General features: G+C 35.6%; 1 protein-coding gene and 1 long non-coding RNA gene across 2 annotated transcripts in view; one reads left to right on the plus strand and one right to left on the minus strand.

The window, feature by feature from the left end:
• Positions 1-1539: 1539 nt before the first annotated feature.
• LOC147829650 (uncharacterized) lies at positions 1540-12692 on the minus strand. Its single transcript, XR_015448742.1, has 2 exons — positions 12538-12692; positions 1540-5563 (listed from the first exon to the last, which is right to left on the minus strand). It is a non-coding gene; the product is annotated as an uncharacterized LOC147829650 (long non-coding RNA).
• Positions 12693-13163: 471 nt separating this feature from the next.
• Positions 13164-20777, plus strand: part of Thsd7a (thrombospondin type 1 domain containing 7A) — a 423447-nt gene continuing 415833 nt past the window's right edge. Inside the window, exon 1 of the mRNA XM_087204666.1 lies at positions 13164-13317. Within this exon, the coding sequence (XP_087060792.1) occupies positions 13164-13317 (154 nt within the window). The remainder of the gene's footprint in view (positions 13318-20777) is intronic.

Here is a 20777-nt window from a genome sequence, read left to right on the forward strand (position 1 = left end):
GAATAAAGCGACATTATTTACCAGGAAAGCCTAGAAATCAGTGGCATTTCACATTTTGAAATTGAGGCAAGCAAGGCGGTCATGTCACTCACCCAGAGTGCCTCTCACGTTGTGGGTCCTAGAAATGATATCTGAGAATCATGAAGTGAAATCTGATGACCTTTTATAAAAACTTAAACTTGAAAATACAGTATTAAAATGGTAATTCAACATAGAAAATCACTATCTGTTCAACTCTTTTGTTCTCCCCCCATAGTGCAATCACTCTGTCTTATATTCATTGTGAATTGTGTTTTCTTATTTGATCAAAGTTGAACCCTGTGTCTAGTTCTACCATTGTTGATGTCTACCTGCCAGTTCTTTTGAGAATTAACTCCAAGTTTTGCATCTCAGTGATGATTAATCCCTCTGCCCACCAGCAGGCCCAACAATTTGACCTGAATTCCTTTTAGAGTTATGAGATGAAGTAAATTAGACCCTCCCAAAAAATCCCACAATCTTTTCAAAGGGACACAGTTACCAGAATATAGCCATATATGAGAGTTAATGCTATGTATTTATCAAATTTATTCTATGTTCTTTTCCAACTGCCCTTGTAATTAGGTTGTGGCTATACAATATTACGTTTCTCCAAATGTATGAGAGAACATGAACATCTCCTATAACATTCTTGCTCCTTCCTTTTTTTCACTGGTAGCCATACAGGCCACATGTTGCTAAAAGTTGCTTTCATCCATGAAGAACAGAACAATCAAATCAGTAAACTTGAACATCAGTCTATAGAAATGATTCAATCTACAGAACTGAGGGTGAAAAAGATTTTTAAAAAGATGAAATAAGCAGAGTCTCAGTGACCAGTAAGGCAATGGCAAGCATTCAACTAAGTCAGAGGATTCCCATAAATTAGAGAAAAAGGAATAGAGACAAATATCTGTGTAAAGTGAAACAGTGATCAAAATTTTCATAAATTTGATAAGAAATATTAAACACTCAGAAACCTAAAAAAATCTGTAGTAGAAAAAGAAAGCCACATAAAATATAATAGGAAAACATTTAGATGAAATGAAATAAAAATGACTCATCAAGTAAAAGGGAACCACACTAATATTAACAGCTAATTTGTCATCAGAAACAATAGCTGTCAAAAGACAGTGGAATGTCTATTTAACATGTTGAAAGAAAACAAAAGTTTCAACTAACAAATTATTTTCTCAACAAAACCACCCTTCAGAAATTAAAGTGAAATAAAGACATTTGTCAGAAAAAGATGGAAAGTATTAACTGTAAGCAGATTTAACTCAAATAAATTACTAATGAAAGTCCATACTGATGAAAGTGAAACCAGACAATAAATGTAAATCCACAAGAAGAAATGAAAACTGTCAGAAACGCTAAATATATTGAGGAAATATAAAAGATGCTATAAATGTAATTTATATTTTCTTCTAATTTCTCTAAAAGATACAAGATTTTATTTAGCAGTATTCATATCACTGTCGAGTTTACAATATATATCAGATAGTAGATGGAAGGAAAAAATATAATGAAAAAAGTTTTATTGAAATTACATAAATAATAGAAGCGAGCCCACGAGGAGAGCAAAGAGAGTTCCCCCCCAAAAAAGAAGAAGTAACAGGTGCCACCTCTTCCTTGAGCCTGGACTCACTGTGGAGGAAGGGCAGCTTTAATCTGCAATGGAACCCTGACCGCTGGTGACCCCAGAGACCTCCATGGAGAAATGCACCAGTGGAGTGGAACGGTGGGCACAGTGGACTGCAGTAGCTGGTGAGTTCTTGGGGTTTGGATGTTCCCCAGGTGAGAATGATCAGTCAGTAGCCATCTTGGAAAGGAGCCAACTGAGCTCAGCACTCAGAACAGCTTCCAGTGCCCCAGTGTTGGAGTTCAAACCTACAGGAGGTCAGGGAGCTCAATTTGAGCCAGCGTGGACTATTGGAGGCTCCACAGGTCAAGTTCCAGCTTCACAGCCAGAAAACAGCCTGAACTTCAGTGGAACTAAAGGTGCAGACTTGCTGGGATTATCCATTACCTTATCATAAAGCTACAGCTGGCTTGCTGAGATTAATCGTCTTGGATCTGTACACTGCCCATGTTGTCTACCAGTGACAGGAGAGGCACACCTTGAAGTGGACTTTTTTTTTTCCTTCTTTTTTCTTTTTTTTAATTCCTCTTTTCTTGTTTCTCTTATTGTTTTTTCTTGATTGTTTTTATTTTTATATGGCTGCACACAGATTTTCTAATTTTGTTGTTGTTTTATTCTGTTCTTGAGTTTATTTCTTCTTTCTCTCTTTTGCTCCTATCTTCTTCACCAGTTTCCCAAGTTTGCACGATCTTCCTTTGTCCTCTAGTTTGCTTCTGATCTTTTCCTCTTGTATTTCTCTACCCGCCTCAACTCATTGTAAATTCTCTCCCCTGAGGGTAAATTCGCTATATTGAGAACTTATTACTGCAAACATTTTTCTGGTTTATTTTAAATTTTGTTGTATAACCACAAATCTAGTTCATACAGTTAAAGGTGGCAAATAGTCATTTTCTAGGGTGTATTTGATGCTATTGTTATTGCTGATTGTACTACATTAGCCAAGGTGACATAATTGTTCTAATCAGTTTTTCTTCCTAGTATATCAAGACTGACATTGCCTAAGGGTCATAAAAAAATACTATAGTCCAATCCCAAAGAACCAGGGGCTAGGCCAAGTAGCAGCAACTTTTCATCCCCAATAAATGGAAGAGGTAGGTTCTTGCAACAGATTTAAAACCCAAAAGCCAGCTATATTGGGAAGACACCTGTGAGAAATAGTCATTTCCTAAGGATTCTAAATGTTAGCAATGAAAAGCTGAGATAGATACTGTAGTCTCCAGAGTAATTTTAAGAAATTAACTCAAAATCACTTTACAAGATCTAGAGTGGTTAAAATGATATGCTAAAATACCAACAAAGGCATAAAGAGGGACCAAAAGAACAAAAGATATATGACATATACATACACGTTCATAGCACAACTTATAATAGCCAAAAAGTAAAAAAATCCAAATTCCCATCAACTGATTGATGGGTAAAGAAAATATGATATATCCATACAATAAAATATTTAACCATAAGAAACAATCAAGTACTGACTTTAATACCTATGAATGAACTTGGAACAATTATAATTACTTAAAGAAGCTGTTCACAAAAGATATTGTTAGATTGTAAATCCATACAGAGAGAAAATAAATTAGACATTGTCAGAGACTAAGAGATGGGAAGATGGGTGTGACTGCTAATGGATTTGGGATTTCTTATTGACTTAAAGAAAATATTGTAAAATTATCAGATAGTGATGTTGTACAACTTGATGAGTAAACAAGTAGACTGTTTATATTTAAGTTGTGACTTCTTGTTGTTTTATGTCTGTTTATTTGGTGCTGTGGATCAAACCTAAAGCCTTGCACATTTAGACAAATGCTTTACCACTCCCTAAGCCTGGTGAGTAACTCTTATGATATGTGAATTATATCTCAATAAAGCTGCACTTAAAAAAGATGTAAGACAGCGAATAAATAACAAGATAACAGATGTAAATCTACCTGTAATTACATAGAATGTGAATTCACTACAAACTGTAACACAAAAGCATACATTGCTGAAATTGATTTTAAAAAACAAACAACTATATCCTATCTATGAGAGATATAATTTAGGTCCAAATATACAAATAGGTTGAAACTTAAAAGATGAAAATTTGTATCTATATCCCCATGCAGATGGTAAACAAAAGACAATGGGAGCAGCTATGTAATCAGAAGAAATAGATTTCATAACAAGAAAATATTTATAGAGAAAGGGACTTTCCTAATAATAAAAGGAGCAGCACATCAGGAATGTACAGCAACATATTACTACAATGACACAAAAACCAAGAGAACCAAAGAAGAAACAGATAAAGCAAAAGTGATATCTGGGGCTTTCAATAATATGCTCTCAGTAATTGGCAAACAGCCAGACAGAAGGTCAGCCAGAATATAGCATAGTTGGACAAAATTAGCCACAAAGTTGACCTTTACAGATCAATCCACCAAATATCTGAAGAATATATTTTCCTTTTACTTTCACCAAACATATTCCAGTGTAGGTCTTATTTTAAATAATACATTTAAAAATAACTCCTAAGGGATATGAATATTATACAGTATACACATGTATTAAAACATCATGTGGTACCCCATAAATATATGCAATTTATAGATATCAGCTAAAAAATAAAAGCATTGAATCATTAAAATATTGAATAATCATAAGGGACATAAAATATATTTTAACTAAATGAAATGACAATACATCATATTAAAATTTATATAATGAATATAACCAATATTGAGGAAAATTTATAGCTTCAAAGCCTATATGAAAAAAACAAAATGGTGTTAAATTATTCCCCAAAGCTTCAACCCTATGAAACTAGAAAAAGAAGATGAGCTAAATCCCCCCAAAAGGACAAGAAATGAAATAAAATCGATTGTAAATCAATGAAATAAAAGAATAAAAATGTTAATAAAAAAATCGAACTTAAAAGTTTGTTCTCTGAAAAGATTAAGAGAAAGACAAGCCTTAATTAAACTAACCATGAAAAGGGGGAATAAACATGAACTTTCAAAATCAAAAATGAAGCCAGGGATTTAGCTCAGTGGTCCTGCCGCCTGCCTCTCAAGAACAAGGACCCGAGTTCAATCCCTGGTACAAAAAAAACACCCCAAAAACACAAACCCACAAAACCATAAATGAAAAAGGAAAAAAATATAGAACTTAATTTTACACTGCAGAAACCTAGAGGGAATCAGAACCAAGGGCAAAGATAATAGAAGCAAGGAAATGATAAATATTAGATCATAAATGAAATAGAGATTGGAAAATTAATAGAAAAAATCACCAAAACTAAGGTTGCTTTTCTGCAAAGATAAACAAAATTGACACACCATTGTTAGACTAGGAAAAATGAGGTGGCTCAAATAAATAAAATCCAAAATGAACAATGAGTCATTACAATAGACGCCTTTAGTAAAGAGGATCATAAGGGACTACTGTAAACTGATACATGTAAACAAATAGAATATTCTAGAAAAAAATGGATAAACTCCTAGATGTACATAACCTTCCAAAACCAACTCAAGAAGCAAAAACCTGAGCAGAGCAATAAAAAGTAAAGAAAATGAAGCACAAATGAGAATTAATATAAATTTTTGAACTCAATAATACAAGAGATACTTCCAAATGATTTTCTGAGGCCAGACATCCTGAGACAAAGATACCATAACAAAATTGTAGTTCAACATATCTGATGAGGATAGAAGCAAAATCTTTAGTAAGATACTCTCAAAGCAAATTCAATGACACATCAAAAGTGATTATACATTATGGAGACAGGCATGGTGATGCACTCCTGTAATCCCATCACTCCGGCACTCTGAAGCGCTGAAGCAGGAGGATCACCTTGAGTTCAAGGCCAGTGTGGGCTACAACGTGAGTTCAAGGCAAGTCTAAACAACATAGTGAGATCCTGCCCTGGAAAAAAAGAAGAAGAAGACGAAGATTATACATCATGACCAAGTGGGATTTATTCTTGGATGGAAGATTGCTTCAATATGCAAATCATTCAATGTGATATATCATACATTAACACACTGAAATACTAAAACCACATGATCATCCTGATAGATGTGCATAAAATATTTGAATGTTTGCCCAATATTCATTCATGATTTAAATTCTCAATAAAATAGATACTGAAGGAACTTACACACATAATAAAGGTCATTTATGAAAAACCCACAGCTAATATTGTAATCAATGGGCAAAAAAACCAAAAAGCTTTTCCTCAAAGATTCAGTACAAAGCAAAGATGCCTACACCCTTCAATTCTACTCAACAGTGTACTACTGGAAAACCTAACTAGAGCAATTAGGCATGAGAAAGAAATAAAGGACACCCAAATTGTAAAGGAAGAGGTAAAAGTATCTCTGTGTGCAGATGACATGATTCTATATGTAGAAAACACTAAAGATTCTACTAAAAATATACTAAAACTAAAATTCAGTAAAGTTGCAGAAAAAAATAGCAATATACAAAAACCAAAGCTGGAGGTGGTGTCGCATGCTTGTAATTCTGGATTCCAAAGGCTGAAACAGGAGAATAATATGTTCAATGCTAGCTTGGGCTAGTGAGTTCAAGGTTGGCCTAAACTACAGAAGACAAAACAAGGTCAAAACAAGAACAACATACACATACAAAAGACCCCAACCAGCAATCCAAACAAATAAAAATCAGTAATGTTTCTTTACATCAACAAGAAACTATACAAAAATGAAACGAATAAAATAATCTCATTTATAGTAGCCTCAAAAACAATAAAATACTTAGTAATGAATTTAACCAAGGAAGGTAATGATCTGTACACTGAGTGTATAAAATATTGATAGAAAAATTGAAAATACACAATTAAGTGGACAGATATCGCATGTTCATGGAATGGATTTAATATTGTTAAAATTTCCATATTACACAGTGTATAGATTCAGCAAATCCTGTCAGTATTCCAATGATATTATTTATGGAAAAAACAATCCTAAAAGCAGTATACAACCACAGAAGTCCCTGTGTAACCAAAGCAATTTTAGAAAAAATAAGTTTGGAGCTATCACCTTCAACTTTCAAATTATATTAAAAAACTATAATCTTCAATGCATTATTGATGATACCAATAAAGCATATATATAAGAAACAGAACAGCGAGCCTAGAAGTAGACTCATAAGTATTTAGCCAATTAGTTTTTGATAAGCACACCAAGATTTAACAATAGGAAAATGTCTCTTCAATAAATAGTGTTGGAAACCGGATGTTTAAATGCAGAAGAATAATAATATTAGCCATTATCATACACTTTATATAATAATGAATTCAAAAAGGATAAAAACTGAAATATAAGACTTAAAACTGTGAAACACCTAGAAGGAAACAGGAGGAAAGTCCTTAAAATTAGAGTGGGGAATCTGCTTGGGGGACTGGGGAAGGGAGTGACACCAAAAGAGTAGACAATAAAACCAAAAAATGAAACCGAAATGAAAAGCTTCTGCACAGCAAAGGAATCATTTTCCAAAATACAAAATGTGTGTAAAAAGGTAACCCACAGATTGGGAAAAATATCTTTTTAAAAAATTTACAGTATCCAGGGGTCTCTGGTTCTGCCGCCTGCCTAGCAAGCACAGGGTCCCAAGTTCGATTTCTAGTATAAACCAAAAAAAATTACAGTATCCAGTACTTTTAATTCAGTTTTTGTAAATTAACAGATATAATTATATATTTTGAAATATATAAAAATATATTTCTAATCATAGAATATATATTAAAATAGGATATATATTATATATAATGATATATATTATAAATATTAAAATAGCTAAATTTAGCTAGGTAATATATGCATTATGTCCCAAAGTCATCATTTTGTGTTGAGAAAGCTTAAAGTCTATATGTCTGTGTATTTGTCAACCTTTCTGAGGCTGGAACCAAATCTCCAAACCCCTTTATATTGTAATGAAATCTCTGAGATAATTAAATTAGGGAGAGAAATCACAGTTTCAGATATTTCAGTCTATGGTCATTTAGCCCCATTTCTGTTGGGCCTGTAGTGAAGTAGAACATCATGGTAGAAGTACATAGTGGAGTCAGCTGCTCACTTCATGGTGACTGAGAAGCAAAAAGAAAAAGGACAGATCCCACAATCACTTAAGGAGATGCCCCCCAATGACTTAACTGGCTCCCACTAGACCCCACCTCCTAAAGGTCCCACCACTTCCTAGTAGATCCAAACTATAGCAGATATATGTATGTATGAAATAATCAATTTAAAGGTTTGCTTCATGCTGTACACAAAACCTAATTCCAATAGGTCAAAGACCTACACCTGTGTGACTCCTCCTCTTCCTACTGGCATGTAGAATGCTACCATGGAATTTAATGATGCTGGTGTCCCCTTCACCAACATATTCCTGATGGCCTCAGTGGTTGGTGCATCTTCTTTGTGTTCCTTTAGAAGCATATAATCCTCTCTTCAGGTTTCTTTTCCTTAAATAGTATATCCACTCCACCATGTCTCATTGCTGAGATTTTTAGCAGAATCTTTTCATGCCTGCCTTGGTAATTTAGGCATTTCCCCTTCCTTTAGTGTAGTCCATCATTTTCTCCATGTTTTTAGGAACTACCATACCAACCAGTTTGTACTTTCTCTTCCATATCTTTGGAGTAGTGCCACAAGTTCTAACTCTTTTTATCTTGTTTTATATCCTGGCACCCTTAATGAGATACTTGAAAAATCCAGTCCTATGAAAAACTTCTCTGGATTTTACCAGTATATCCCAGCCAATACTTTGGTTTTGTATCAGGTGCAGCATGTGCTGAGATGCTTTATGCTACATCTTACTTATTAGCCTGCAAGCCAAGAGAAGAGACACAGTCCACTCTTGAGGCCAGGCTTGGGAGTGATATTATGTGCCAGTTCTTAATAGTGATAAATGGGTTACAAGTAAAGGCTTTCAGAATGGAGAGGACCCTGAGAACCAAAATCTTTGGGGGGCATCCACCCAGATAAACTTGTTCTGCATACTAGGTCTCAGGTGTTCCACCAGAAGAACCTTGATTTTTGCATAACAGTCATGCTTTGGTTGATAATTCAATTATCTTTGCAATTTTCAACTCTTAAAGTTTCGGTTTTGTCTTCAAGTTATACTCCTTTTCTACTGCAAGAGACAAAAGTCTTTTCCAACTACCAAAGAGAAATTTTGGTCTTCATATTTCATTTTCAGTATTGGTTGAAATCAAAGACCTTTTCATTATCCTTCTGTAGGACAACAACACACCTGGTGATAACTAGCCAATTCTATTGGTCATTCCCCTTTACATTTTAAGTGCTAAAATCATTGCATTTACCTTTTCTCTGAGAATAGTCTTGTAAGTCACCACTGGTGAAATTTTTAAATAGTTTTGCTGCTTCTTTATGTCAGGAACTATTGCTAGCTCACATGTCATCTATAGTGAAATACTCTCTCATTGTAAGGCCCACAGAGGGTAATCCATTCCCAAAACTCTGGAGGATCTGAACCAAAATGAGGAACATTTCCACTTTATGCACAAAGCAGGGAGGGATCCAATTATTTGCAGGAGTTCTTGTTTCAAAACAGAAGTTAATTGTTAATAAAATTACAAACCAAAATTATAAAACCACACAAAATTACAAACCAGTGAGCCAATCAACCAATCAACCAATATAGTAAAGTGTTTATAAATAGAGATGAATTGGGAAGAAAAGAAAAGATGAATATTAAAGACAGAGTTGGAAAAGAAAAGAAAATCTATGGTTAGTATAAAGACCAAAAGTGAAATGTTTTATATTTTGAAATTTTGAATGGTGTGGCAGGAAAGGGAACAATACAAAGAAATCTAAAATAAATGTCAACCCCAAATCTTGGTCAAGTATGACACCTAGAGGATGCACAAACAGAATTCCTTTGGGTGATTTTTAAATTTTTTAAGGTGCATTTATATCAGGAAAGTTATTTTAAAATGGAAATCCATATAGACTTCCCTATGTAATGTTCTATCAACTATTAATTTTATTTATATGATTTATTTATTATATTCATAAAAACAATGATTAGAAATAGTTTCCCTTTCCATCAAGTACTGTAACTAAATTTTTAATAATCACTTTTAAATACTGGTACTAATGACAGGAAGCCATTTTCCATATAACTTATGGGTCATAAAGTGTGTTTATATTCTTATGTGCTAATAAAAGAGAAAAAAATACATAGACTTGTTCATTGCCTCGTTCTCTGGAGTCTAGAAATGATGGCAAAAATAACAAAGGTTGATTAAAGACACCAAGTTAGAGGTGATAGGTTCAAAATGGTCTCATTTCTAAATATTAAAAAAATCTGCTTTGCATTTGTCATTCATTGGTTTGGAAAACTTTTATTGCCCTCATTAATACTTGAACAGTTCTTTATGAAAAATGATGAACAATTTACTTCATGGCAGGCTGTACAGATGGTCAGTTTAATGTGCATCCGTGAGACTTCTCACGACTAAATTTCGGCACTGTGTCATTAAACATTTGTGTTATTTGTACCATATTCTAGAAAACAAAGATTGCTATTTCTTGATGTTTATCAGTGTTATTGAAAATATATATTATATATAATATGTATATGTATAATATATACATAAAATATATATGTATAATGCTTTCATCTCAGAGATTCACAACTTTTTAATTCTTCATTATACTAATTACATTGTTATAAACAGATATGTGGCAGTGGCGGAAACACTTGTTCATATGACATAGCTCCTGTAATATGCCCAAAGATGTCATTACTACTACCAAGTGATTTTGAGTGTATGAATGCAAGAGTCCCCCCCACCCAAACCCTTGAATAAGTAGAGATTAAAAGAGGTAAACTAGTTGTTGACTAGTTTCAAACACTACAGTAGAATATGTCATCCTAGTTGTGTATTTTAAATGGCAACCAATGTTGACCTTGTTTCTATGTATAATGCTTGAAATTATAGCTATAATATTTACTCTGGGCCAGTCAAGTAATTATTACACAATTATAGATTAATACACAGATCTGAATCTTAAGTTTTATTTTCAGATTAAGCTATTAAGCATGGCATCTAATGACTTTTCTAAGGGAGATAATTATCCTACCCATTAAATTGTACTAACTTGACTCCTTACATTCTCTGTTCCCTGTTATATAATGAATTTCCATGTGGCAAATTGATTTGGGGCTTCCCAAGATTGCATAGAATGAGCTGATATTAACAGAGTATCTCCAATGTGAATTCTCCCTGTGGTAGAGTTAGAGGATTTGGGGGTTTAGGGCACTAACAATAGCTGAGAAGTATAAGTGGACAGAGTAGTACAAGGTTTCCCCATGGAGTGGAATCTCATGCAGAGCTTTCCCTGAGAGGACAGGAACCAGGGACCAACAGCAGCTCTCATTTTCTTCTGTGGTGTAGCTGTTGAAAGAAGTGCTCCTTCAGGGAGCCATACATTAGGGGTTAGGATCAGGATTTCTTTGTATCCCTTATCAATCTATAATCTTTTGATTGTTGCCTGTTTTTCACCAGTGAAGAAATAGTAATCCACACTAGCTTGTCTCTGCTGATCATAGACTCACAGAGCTAGGGCTCTCTGAGCTTTTAATTCCCTCTTAGAGGCCTAACAGAGAGAAAAGTAAACAAAGACCAAATTTGCAACCTTCAATGTAGCTGATTTCCTCTGATGTCAGAATACTTAAACAGGCAGGACCTAGGAATTATTTGATCAAACCTGCTTTTAATCTAATGCATGCAGAGGGCTGTGTCTGGAAGGCTCTGCAAATGACAAATGTCCCCAGGGAGCCTTATGGAAGGTTTCCTCTTTCAGAAACAGTAGCTTCCTCATTTTCAATCCTGGGTTGCTGTGAGTTTGAGTACATTCATAAAGAGCAGTCTTTCTGCTTTTTAAATGTTATTTTATTTGGCAGAAAATTGCTAACCATATGAGAACAGTTTTGTTTGGTTTTCTGTTTGCTGGGATTTGAATTGGCGAAGTGCCTTATTACTATTTTAGTTTTACTAGGAAATAAATTAATAATGAAAGATTGTTATTGTGGGAAAGGGAGAAAGAGGGGAAGGATAAAGCATTATCTGACTTCACATATTCTATTACTGCTGACATAAGAAAGTGAAAACACAAAGAACATAAGACAAAAAAACATGTGATTCCTTACTTAGATTATGAAAGGCATTTTTTTTTGTTTTTTACTGTAAGCATGAAGAGAAATCTGGGTCAGGAATATTAAAAGTGAAGAATTTGCTAATTAGGGTTTGATAATGTAGACCAGTGCTAGATAATTGTCTAGCATGCACAAGGCTGTGGGTTCAATTCCATCATGTACAGCAGCAGCAGCAGCAGAAGTGGCAGCAGCAGCAGAAGTGGCAGCAGCAGCAGCAGCAGCAACAAGAATTTACTAATTGGGAGCTGTCCTAAAATGTTACTGACTCAGCTTCTTAACTACCTAGGTATCTCAAAATAGCATATTTTCAACAGAGAGAAGTAAAGGAATAGAATTTTTTATTTACTTCATATCTGGAATATGGCTTTCTGATTAGTTTTTGTAAAATTCGATTTCCTTACGTACTTCTTAGATACAAATTCAATTTTATAGGCTATTACAAGAATGTACTTTAATTTGTCTAAGATCAACAATGCTCACTTCTTATTGAGGATGATTGCTTTAAGATAAAAACAGCATAAGAAAGTGTGCAAGAGCATTTTGACAGTAAGTAGTCGTGTCTGTTGCTTCGCATTTCCCGTATCTTATCATAAATACTGCTCCTCACATAAAGTAATTCAGAAGACACGGAGGCTTAAAAATAAATTATCAACACGAATGCTTTGTGTAAATATGCACCAAGAATAACATACCAGTATATCTAGCATTTGACTCCTTGGTTGCTGATGAATTTCAATGCCAGTTATTCATCATTCTGAAGTCTGCCGGGTGATGATTCTTTTTATTGGTACTTCCTCCCCAACATATTTCATCGCACCATGTGCACTGGAGTTCGGGTGGGGAGGCGGGTCCGGCGCTGCCCGATGGCCGGCTCCTCTCCGGCTCGCTCGCTCCCCGTCTCGCGCGGGCACGCTCACCTCCCCCTGCCTGCGCAAGCCCCTCTGCTCCCCGCGATTCACAACCCCCTCCTCTCTCTCCAGCTGGTGGCGGGGGCTGCGCAGCTTCCCAGAGCTCCGGACCTGCTCAGTCAGCTGGGGCCCCCTGTGGACGGCCGCCTCCTTACCCCTAGGACCTGCCACTCTGCGATGGCAGCGGCAGACGCATCCCCGCCAGCGGCGGCAGAGGCTGTTGTGTCCTCAGCCACCGCGGACGCTATTGTTCCCCGTTGTTAGACTCTCTTTCGCCTCTTTTCATCGCAAGCGAACAATAGCAGGAGAGGGCTTTGCTGTCGGTCCTCCTCGGGAAGAGGTTCCGAGTGGGGAGAAAAATTCCCGGCGAACGCACTTCGGGTCCGGACCCTGGAGCGGCTGCGGGCGGCATGGCGTCTGGGAGCCTGGGCGCAGCGGGACCCCGCTGGGGCGTCCTACAGTCTCGCCTGCTGCTCCTACTCCTGCTCTTGCTGGGCCCCGGCCCCGGCTGGGTTTCGGCGCAGGGCGAGGCAGAGGCACCCAGCCCCTATCTGTGGAAGACAGGTAAGTAGCACGGAGTTGCCCCTTCCTCCCATCTCCACATCTGGGTCCCCCTTGAAGAGCTGCTGGGCTCCTAAAGGGACCCTTGTCCTTCTAGATGGCCCGATTATGCCGGGATCCTAAGGTGAAAAGTATGATTCCTCCAAGCAAATTAGGTCATGTCAATGCTCTTAGGAAAGAAAAACATTACAACTAAGAGCCAGCCGTGAGTCATTAAAATATTTCTCTCACAGCGCTGGAGTTAATGAGGGCAACCCTGTACTTTCAGGACAAAGTGAAATTATTTTTAACCTCTGGGTTCTCGTTGCTACCAGGGGGTTTTAAAATATGTTCCTAGCAAAGAACAAGCAAACAGTTTAGCTCCAGGTTTTATTCTGCTTTTAGGCACTCAACTATGCTCAGTGGCTCGGTATGTGCGAATACAGAGTTGAATTTGTTAAGTGCAGCTTTGTGATTTGTGGGGCATTCCGAAATCAGTCAAATAGGGACGATTCTAGCAATGAAAGGCAAAGGGGGCTCCAAGGAGCCGGTAGGGAAAATTGTATAAAGCTCAGTGATTTTTTAAAGTAGGCACTTGTTAGGATGTTTGCTTTTAAACTTTTTCCTTCTATGAGAATTCTTTTGCTTTGTTTTTCAACCAACCAACAAAAACAACAACTAACTGCCCCTCTGTAGATCCTGGGAAGTGCTCAGAGGTCCTGAAGCTGTGACGGGGGAAACAATACCAAGGGGAACTGCCCCACCTTCTCTGCCTGCTTGCTCTCTCTGTCCACTAAAGGACAGTGAGGATTCTTGCGCAAGACTGAGACTTCACATGCTCACAGGAAGAAAGTGGGGAAAGATTATTCCTGCTGCTTAGAGCCTGGGACGATGTAAGAGTTCCTTGACAATGCTTCACGATGGAGAAGAATAAGGTAGAAAGGGAGTCTCTGTTCATCACGGGATTGCAAACTAGTTACCAAGCAGGGCTTTTCCCTAGCTTCCAGCCCATTTCTGCAACCCTGCAGAAGAGACAGGCCAATGTATACTACAATTGGATTGATATCCGGAATTGTTAAAGAAGTTACATTATCCAGCAGCTTAGTGAAGAGATTAAACGAATTTATTTAAAGGCAGAGCACAGAATTTGCCTTGGGATACTGCAGGATATGTGCCTATGCACCCACACACACTTGAAAGTAAGCAAAATCACTCTTGTTAACACTTTCAAGTTTAAAGATTAGTTGATTAATGGATGAATATGAAATCAAATGAATTTATATGATTTAAAACAGTGGAAGGTGTTCTTTTCGAATTTAGTTAAGGCACTCATTTCACTTTTTAAAAGCTCATTCTCAATGACAAACATTAATCTAACTACAATTTACTATTAAATGTTGTTAGTTGGAGCTTCTCAGGTAAGTAAACGTTATGCAGAACAGGACGTTCCTGTTGGAATTTGTACTGTTAAGCAAAACAAGAGCCAAGCAAGCAGTAATTCAGAATGAAAAGAGCCTAGACAATATTCACTGTGCAGCCTCCAAGGTGCCGATGTATGTCAACATCAATGTCATGGTAGGAACACAAGCCAATAAACAGCTTAAAATAGCGGAAAGCTCTAAGGAGCAAGGAGATGAAGACCTTGACTGGGGTGCCAGTCCCAGCTCTCACTGGCTGTGGGAATGTTGGCAGTTCACTCAACTTCTGACCCCTCATTTTCTCAGCTGCATATAAATGTGTTATCTACTTTTAACCCTCCTTAATGTTGTGAAAGCAAATGAGTGGTGAGAAAGTAGTTTGTAAAGTTACGTGCAAATATAATCTAGGATGATAAGGATAATGTTACCTCTTCCATGGTGATCCTTCATTTGGTGGAGGAGAAATGATGAATTAAACTAGAGAGAGATAATGCCCTCTTCATTTTTTCCATCAGGAGGGAAGTATACTTAGCGTGTCTGTAAAAGACTTGAAAGTAGTTCTCAGAGAAACTAGGCAATATGTAAAGTAAAGGAATACAATGTATGTGAAAATATAGAGGTGTAGAATCATAAGTGTTTATCACTTGATGAAAATCAAAATGCAAGTAAATTTATTTTAAATTATAAAAATGAAAAAGAAAGAGATAGGAAGGGCACTTGTAGAGAAGGTGATTCAGCTCAGAAGTTCTGATCCAGTGAGGTGAACATAGTCTTGCATGGAAGTTTATATAGAGAATCACTTTTATGGTGAAATCATTGAGTTGGTCATTAAAACTGGATGAATAACTGAGACGGGAACTTTTACTGTCATTAATATACTATATGATTTTGGTAAAGTTCTATGACTTTGGTCCTTGTGATATTCACTGGATAGAAAAGATGATGTTTAAGGACTTTTTCAGTCTGAAAGTGCTTCATTATGTGAATTCCTATGTAAATATGTATCATAAATAAACAGACACATATATAAACATGTTTTATTTATATCCTAATCCATATAACTGTGATATATAATATACAAATCTATTATGTGAGAGTTTTAAGTCAACTTACAACAAAGAATGATTGAGGATCTATAATCTACAGTCACTGTGGTAGAGGCTGAGGGAAATATTAATCTCTGCCCTCGAAAAAGATCAATGCTGTAAAGCACAATGATTGCCACATGGCATACTATACTCATGAACAGAACATTATGAGAGCAGAGAGACTACAGCTGATAATGAAAGTATGGAAAGTTTTAAAGAGGAGTTCATATTTGATCTTAATCTTGTAGGATGAGTTGGATTTTTATAGAGGGAGGAGTGAGAAGCAGAGAAAAGAGAAAATAAAAATTAGAAAGCATGACAGCATTCCTAAATCTTGAGAGTACTAGTAGAATACTGCAGCTCAAACCAGGACATTTGGAAAGAATGCCAGTGAGGCGAATGTCAGTGAGGTGAATCAGAACCAGACTGTAAAAAAACTTTTGAACTACAATAAAGATGTTAGAGTTTAATCTATCAGCAGATGGAGGACACTGAAACCTTCCAGTGGATTGACATATTGTTTGTTTCAAATGAAGAAAGGTAAATCTAAAGGCTGGGTTACCAGGTTCATGACTAGGAGTCAAAGGGGAAAAACATTATTATCATAAAAGGTATAGTGAAGAGTGAGTGGAGTAGGGCTTAATATCACATTGGAAATCTGTGAGGTTAGATTTAGGGTACAGAACATACCCTGGCATCCAGTAATTTAGGAACTAATGTCATCAAGATCTCCAAGTAAGATGAGGAATTGCAAGGATAATTGTTTTGGGAAAGTACATTATAGGTATAGTGATAGGCATCTTAACTTGATTGATAAATAAGGTAGTGGGAAAATATGATAGTAGGTTAAATAACCAAGTGCTTCTTAAATTCTGTGCTTCACTTTTGTTGTTTTGTAATAGAGAAAAACTCTAAAATTTAAGATATTGAAAAATATCTATTAAAATATGAAAATTAAATTTTCCACAGTTTTTTGTCATAGTCATAGTACAGAGGTGTAGAACTTTTATTTTTTAGAAGATTAAAAATCACTGTAACTGTTAAGTGGTGGGGAGTTTTGTGTTTTATTGCCCTCGCATATAAGATTGTTTCCAAAATAACTGTGAATAATTATATTCACCTGAAAGTTCCAAATTAAGCATGTAATGTATTCAGCAAAATATGACTGACTTAGTGTGAGTTAAACAAATATTGAATACATCAAAATTTTATTAACTTCTTTCATGGAGATTTATTTTTTAAAAGTCTTACTAACGTAATTGAATTGATATTCATGATAATGAAATTACACTGAAGCCTAAGAAATACACATATATTAGACATTATTCAGAAATCAGATGATGAGATTTTTCAGGTCTGATTTTTCTCAAGGAGAACATCTCTCACATCAAAACTTTTGCTTCATCCAATGCAAGATAATATTGTTGACAATAAATTTCCTTTACACAACTCATTTCATTAAAATACCTTCAACTTAAAGTTTAAAAGTCACCCTTTTCTTTTCCTTTCTGTATTTGTACTAATAATACTTACTAATCAATATAAAATATTCTGCAGTGTATATAGGAAGATAGTGTACTCCTGTCAATTATCAAGTAACAAAGGAGAGGAAGTTTCAGGTAGTTCTGACATGAAGGTGCCATTCCTAACACAGCTATTTTAACTTCAGTCATGCTTTCCACTTGCCTTTCTGTGGAACATGACAGAGTTTGCTCAACAAATGGAGGAGAGGATGGAAAAGAGTGGACAGGGGTGAGCACCAGTGTCAATGGAACATGGCCAACACCCATGGAAAATAAACATTCTATCCATGTTATCTAAAAAATTATCTCATACCTCAAATCTTTTTCTTCCATCTCTAATATGGATTCATGAGATGTATTCTATGGGATTTTCTATGGATTAAAATAGTAACATATATAATGTACTAGTAGAGTGTCTGGTACACATTAGAAGTTCCATAGATGATACTTTTAATTATTTCACTTATTCAGTTATATAATACAATCATAACTTATTTTTAGAACCTAGATCAAGTCCAGAAATGTGTTTTAGCTCTCTCTAAAGCATACCTCCCTTCCCCAGTCACTCTCTCCCTCCCACCCTCTGCCTCTCCCTTCCTCCCCAATCTCTTTTCTGTAAATTCACTAGAAATTATGAATTGATACAGATAATCAGAATGCTAGTACACCAACAAATTATAAAGAAGGTAATATTGTACAATAGAAAGAACATGGACTTTAGGTTTAGAAAAACCACTATGTAAATCTAACGTCTACCTGCCTAGGCAGGATACTTACACTCCATGATGTTTTCACTTTAGAAAGATAGTAGAAGTTCTAGGGAAAAGGGTACTGGTTGACATAGTAACAGCTAATAAACTAGAAACTATCCAGCGCAGTGCTCTAAATTTAGTAGACATTCAAAAACTGTTAGTTATTTTCTTAACCTATGTCATAACTTGTTAATTATATAAATAGACATTTTTATACTTTATTTGTTTTGGATCTCAAGATTTTTCAAGAAACTAAAATGCCATATTCTTGATACTAACATTGCTACCTGTCACTTCTAAGTTAAATGCTCTCAAAATAGAATTATCTGTGCTTTATGCATTGTTTTGTTTTATTTCTTAGATGATCATTTAAATAAACATTTAAAACATTAGAATATATTTTCTTTGTTCCCTTCTTCATATACCTAGAATAGTCAGCACTCAGAATTCATTTAATTTATTGACTACTTACATCAAAAAGTCAAATCCTCAGGTGGTTTTGTGACGCTTTCGTATTTTGAGGTAACTAAGGTAACTCAGATCCTTTCTCATGCAAATTATAGGTGACTATCTGACTTGTGAAATGATAGAAGTCTGAAGTAAGACTGAGATTAAGGATGCTTTAAGGCTGTGCATAACCCAGTTTTTTATCTACTCATGGCTGCAATATACAGAACTGGACTGATTATACTGGGATAAGATGCCAACCTTCTGATTGGATGGGTGGTGAAGTGTGATTATACATTGCCTCCTTTAGGAGGAAATGAGGCCCCTATGGCTCTGATGTGAGTTAGATGGTGACACCGGAGAGTGGAGTCCCTTAGTATAGTCTACATATGCAATATGCTCCCTTAAAATTATATAAGAATGTATGATGTTAATAAAAGCATTCTTTAATGAAAGAAAAGCATAGAATGTGAATTAGAGGTGTCAGTTTGTCATAAGATAGAAATCTTAATTTTTTTCTTCAGAAATTTACACTGATGCTTTAGAATACATTAAAATGATTTAAAAAGTGTAATGCATTTAGTTCCCAAGTACTTGAACAGTAAGAAAGTTTTTATTAGAAGAAGTGATATAACAATTGAAAGCATATTGGGAAGAGAAGGGAAAATGTGGCAATATTTGAAACAATCACACCAAAAAAAAAAATTATGTTATTTCTGTTACCTAATTGGACCAAACTAATAGGATGTTGTGGCATCTTTCAGAAGTATTGAGCCAGCTGATCTTTTGCATAGTTTACTATATAAAATTATAATTTTAGACTGCATAAATTTTATTGGTACTATGCTATTGTGTAAAAGTTACATTATGTAAAAAGAAATGAAACAAGAGCAGACAGATAAACCACAAGTGAGCACCTTTACGTGGACAATAATTTTCAAAGGGCATTTGTGGTATAGAAATGTTGAGGGGAGCTACAAGACACAGGATATATCAGAGATTGATAGTTAATATAGCAGTTAATATACATGGCTGCTAAAAGAAAAGCTATGTCAGGTGTGGTGGTGCATGACTGTAATCCCAGCATTCAGGAGGCTGAGCCAGGAGGATCACCCCAAATTGGTGGCCAGTCTGGGCTACATAGTGAGTTCAAGGACAGCCTGAACTACATACTGAGATGATGTCTCATATAAAAAAAATCTGTGAATGACTGCTAAAATTTTGGGAGAAAGTAAGACTTTCAAGTGGAAAAAAATAACAAATGAAGAGAGAAAAGGCAAATGGTCCATTCTTTTAAATTCATTTTTAGTGGACATTTTGGAGAAATTTCAATGTAAAAAAATTAAGAAGCAAGTACTGTTATCACTTCTCCTATTTTCCACTATTATTAAAATCTTGCATTAATTAGTGTGGTATAATTTTACAAATGATGCCCCATTACTGATGGTTTACATTAAGGTTCACTCTTGTGTTGTCCATTCTATAGGTTTTAACAAATATAAAAACAACCTTTACTCACCATTACAATATTTTACAGGATAGTTTCACTGCCATAAAAATTCTCTTTGCTCCACCTAATTATTCCTTACTCTCTTACTGTGAATCCCTACTAATCATTTTCCTGTCTGTATACTTGTGTTTTTTCAATATCATATTGTTGGAACCATACTGTATATGGTCTTTTTAAACTGACTTCTTTCACTTAACAATAAGCATTTAAATTTTCTCCATGTCTCTTCATGGTTTTATAGATCATTTCTTGTTAGCTCTAAATAATATTCTATTTTATGCTTATGCTAGTTTGCTTATCCATTAACCTATTGCAGGATGTCTTGTCTACCCTGAAGTGGTGGCAGTTATGTGTATGAATGTGCAGATTTTGCTTGGATGAACACTTTCAACTTGTTTGTATAGATACTAATGAGTGTGTTGTTCAATCATATGGTTAAACAGTGCCTTTGAATTAGATAGTTTGTGTGCATAGGGGTAGAAATACAGCAAGTAGTTAGCTTAGAACTATAGAAAAAGTTAACTTAGACCTGTGGAATCTGAGTTCCCCAAGCAAATGTACCAGGCACAACCCCTATTGTGTAGCTGAAATAGTTTAATTTTGGCAGGGCTAAATAGTCTGGGTACCAAGTTATTTCTTGGATTGTAATAGTGGCAATAGTAGGACATTCTGAATAGTGTGGATGAATGTGGTTGCAGGAATGTTGTATCATGTGACTGTTACAGAGTGTCATAAGAACACCAATA

The sequence above is a fragment of the Heterocephalus glaber genome, unplaced genomic scaffold (assembly GCF_053883595.1).
Source record: "Heterocephalus glaber isolate CG9 unplaced genomic scaffold, H.glaber_assembly_v1.0 deba00000546, whole genome shotgun sequence".
In the NCBI taxonomy this organism is placed as follows: domain Eukaryota; kingdom Metazoa; phylum Chordata; class Mammalia; order Rodentia; family Bathyergidae; genus Heterocephalus; species Heterocephalus glaber.